We start from the raw sequence: 3,680 nt of genomic DNA on the forward strand, positions 1-3,680 counted from the left end.
TATATATATACATATATATATATATTATATATACAGAGAGAAAGAGAGAGATTTACTTACAGTGGGAAATGGAGGGTTTTGAGATGCGTTGTGGGATAGCTGTGAGGTGAGAAGGAGAAGGAGAAGCCATGGTCTCTTTCTGCCTTTCTGCTTTAATGATTTACAACACATCAGTCTGAAACTGTGAGGATCTGCAAAGCCCCTTGAACAATGGACCATTCCTCCTCATTTGAAATCAATTCAACTTTTCGTGCAGTGTTGCCATCTCTCTTGTCTGATCCCATCTCTTTCTTTGAACCAACACCATCATGGTCTACTCCACAGACCACTCTTAATGATCTTAGTGTCTCTTGTAAAGCAGAGATATATTGTAACATTATGTCATCAAGAGCAAGAATTAGTTCATCTGCCTCAGAACCACCAGTAAAGTTGATACACCTTTCTACAACTGCCTCAAGAAGTATAATGATATGGGGAATAGATTCCTCCATTTTGCGAATTGCTTCACTGAGTTCAATCCCCTGGGCACCCACACCACGAGTAACAGCTCCCCTGAGATCCACCCCAGTAATTTCAGAAGAAAGGATGGCCCGCTCCATCTGTCCATACCTTATATACATATTCAATCATTAATCAAAAAATGAACATAGCATTTACAAAATCTAGTATATAACGAAGAAAAAATAACAGAAAAAAGTTTTCAAAAAAAAAAAAACCTAGATATTTTAGAAGAATGTGGAAGTGCAAAAAAGTTTATGATTGCTTACCTTTGTTTAAATGATTCAAAGGGAGAGTACACTGCCTTCAGTGTATCCATTAGAACTCGAAGATCAGAATCTGAAAAGGAATGCTGAATATTTCTAGCAAAAGTCTGTGTCACGTTGTGTAACTCAATCAATGCCTCCAAATGTTTCCTCTGAATCTTAATTCCCTTTGGCATGTCACCAAACATAATATCTAATAAACCTGAATAAAAAGAAACACATTGATAGGATAATTTATAAATTGCCAAAAGTAAAATTGCATGACTTAAAGCTTGTCCAATTGAAAGATATCATATAATATTAAATGCCTACAAAATTTAAAAGCACCATAAAAACAAGTCCGTACAAACCTTTTCCCAAAGCTCTTGTTTCAGGAACAACTTCTCCAATTGAAAGGTTGATACGTGAAATAAAGCTTGCTCCAATAGTTGCCATTGTCTCGATCAGTAGCTTTGGTACAAGAGTTTTATAATCCTCAGGAAAAGCAACCATACACCTGCAGATGACAGTCTAAGCTCAGTGCTTAAATTCAGTGATAGCTTCTTTGTATCAACAAGATGTTCCTCGGTGCTTAAAAAAAAATATAGTCAGAAGAATTTACCACTTCCACTCTTGCTCAAGATAAAGAATCAACTCATCATAGAAGCTTGGCAACCAACTTGCGAATGAAATTGTCGAAGAACTTGATTGAAACTCATGGCTTGACAACCTTTTAGCTTCAGTCTTCTCATTTGCAAGCTTAATAGCACGTTGTTTTGAATCGAAATCTTCCCAGAGCTGCTTTATGGGCTTTAGGTGAACTTTTGTGTAATGTAGCTCCAGTGATTTGAATCTTCCAATTCGAATGAGAATACCTCGCAAATTTTGAGCAATGTCTATCTGCAGGATGATAATAGATGTAAGTTATTCAAGTTGCGTATGGTATGTACTAAAAGGAATTAATAAGAGATAAATTGAACAGAAAGCAAGCCATAGGCAAAACAAGTGCTATAAGAAATTTGGTGACCTTCCGGCTGGATAATGCATCCTGTTAAACGTGGCTGCACCATTGCATCTAGCCTATCCTCTAGGACCTCGAGTTGCTTTCTCACATTAGCAAATTCAGCAACCTAAAATGAGCAAAACGAAAAATAAAATATCAAGTTAAAATCATCAAAATTTATAAATATCAAATGTAGAGTATAATGTTAAAATAATTTATAGAAAAATATTACCTCCCCAACAGCAGACAAGCAATGCCTCATGTTAGCTAAGGTTTCTGCAGCCCTTGGAAGATCACCACTGGCAAAAACATCTTCCACAGTTGAACTTAATTGAGTTAACCCAGCAGCATCCTGTTGATCCATTAATGAGTAAATCAAATGCAACATCAACATTTTCCAATACTGCACTGATTATAACTTCTATGATCAAATACCCACCTGCAATGTCTCATAAGCAGCTTCCATTATCTGCTTAACAGTATCAACTTTGGCCAGAGCAGCTATAGATTCAGCTGATGATCCTTCGGCCTGCATATTAAAACCAATTGTTTGAAGAGAAGAGTATTGTTATACATATGTATCAAGTGAGAAGCTAAAATCTCAAACCATATAAACAAAGCTAAGCCGGCAACAGCTGTCTACCCATGTAAATTATATAAACCAATTACATTAGTAAATGTACTGAGACGTGGGTATATCAATGTGAACCTGCTACTATAATTTACAGTAATGCTCTACAACATATTGCAAAGCAGAATATATATATATATATATATATATTTAGGCAACTATTTCAGTTATGTGTGTGTATATCCATGCATATAACTCAACGTAATTCCATTGTTCACATTAGCAATAATCTATTCATAATATCTACATTTATTTTTAAGCAGAAAAGGTAAAAACGAGACGTTTTAACCAAAAGGGTGCCCTGCCTTCTTGTAATTTATTCCAAAAATCTATGAACTCATTGCCAAGAGATTGAGCTCAAAAGGTAGCACAAACTACACAATCGTAGTTCTCAAATATCCAAAAAAAAAACTAATATCTACATTCACCTCGTTAAAATTTCCATATTAGAGCAATCACACACCAAAACAGAAAATGAGCAACTCAAAACGCAAAGAAGAAAAATTACACATACGGAATTGAAATTAAAAAACAGGTCGTGCAATGCAAATCAATAACACAACGATTCGACGAGAAATTGGAAACGAATTCCATAATAGCTGAAAACCCAGATCAAAAAAATCACAAAAACATGAAGAACCCAGACACACAAAATGTAAAAACAAAGCAAACCCAGATCACAAAAATCAAAGAAAGACTCACCTCAACTACTGCGTGGAAGACATCAGCCCTGAAAAAAATCCCACCGACCCTCCAAGAATGGCGACCTGATTAGCTTGAACAAGTAAAAATCCCATAAAAATTGAAGCTTGGAAAAACCCCCAGAATCCTTAAACTGAATAAATAAATAATCCCAAATTCAAAGCTCAAATGCTAGGTCTTATCAACTACAATACACAAATTCTTAAAACTTGAGACTCACAGCAAGAAGAAGGGATTCTTTAGCGTTTAGCCTCTCCATTTCTTGGGCGTAAGCAGCTGGAGCTCCTCCATGTACAGCCTGCTGGACCATTGCTCTGCAAGTCAATCTCCGTGGTAGACCCACGAGTCGAGCCACGCCGTAGACCCACCGCTGCAAGCACCGTCACACCCACGAGCCAGCCACGCCGTAGACCCAAGAGTCGAGCCTCCCTGTCACACGACCGAAGCCGCAAGCCCCATCACCTTGTTACACACCTGCAACAAACAGAGAGAAAGAAAGAAAGATTGAACGAGTGAGAGAGAGAGAGAGAGTTACTGAGTGTGAGAGAGAAACAGAGGAGGCGTGTAGAGTAATTAGGGATTATTGCTTTTGTGTTTCATT

General features: G+C 37.2%; 1 protein-coding gene across 1 annotated transcript; it reads right to left on the bottom strand.

The window, feature by feature from the left end:
• Positions 1-2,269, bottom strand: LOC133819771 (conserved oligomeric Golgi complex subunit 7-like). The gene is made up of 7 exons (XM_062253105.1): positions 2,186-2,269; positions 1,979-2,098; positions 1,791-1,873; positions 1,366-1,662; positions 1,115-1,260; positions 768-966; positions 1-609 (listed from the first exon to the last, which is right to left on the bottom strand). Exons 1-7 carry the CDS (start codon positions 2,210-2,212, stop codon positions 171-173), a joined length of 1,311 nt encoding a protein of 436 aa, XP_062109089.1. The 5' UTR covers positions 2,213-2,269; the 3' UTR covers positions 1-170.
• Between the last annotated feature and the right edge of the window lie 1,411 nt (positions 2,270-3,680).

The sequence above is a fragment of the Humulus lupulus genome, chromosome 2 (assembly GCF_963169125.1).
Source record: "Humulus lupulus chromosome 2, drHumLupu1.1, whole genome shotgun sequence".
NCBI lineage: Eukaryota > Viridiplantae > Streptophyta > Magnoliopsida > Rosales > Cannabaceae > Humulus > Humulus lupulus.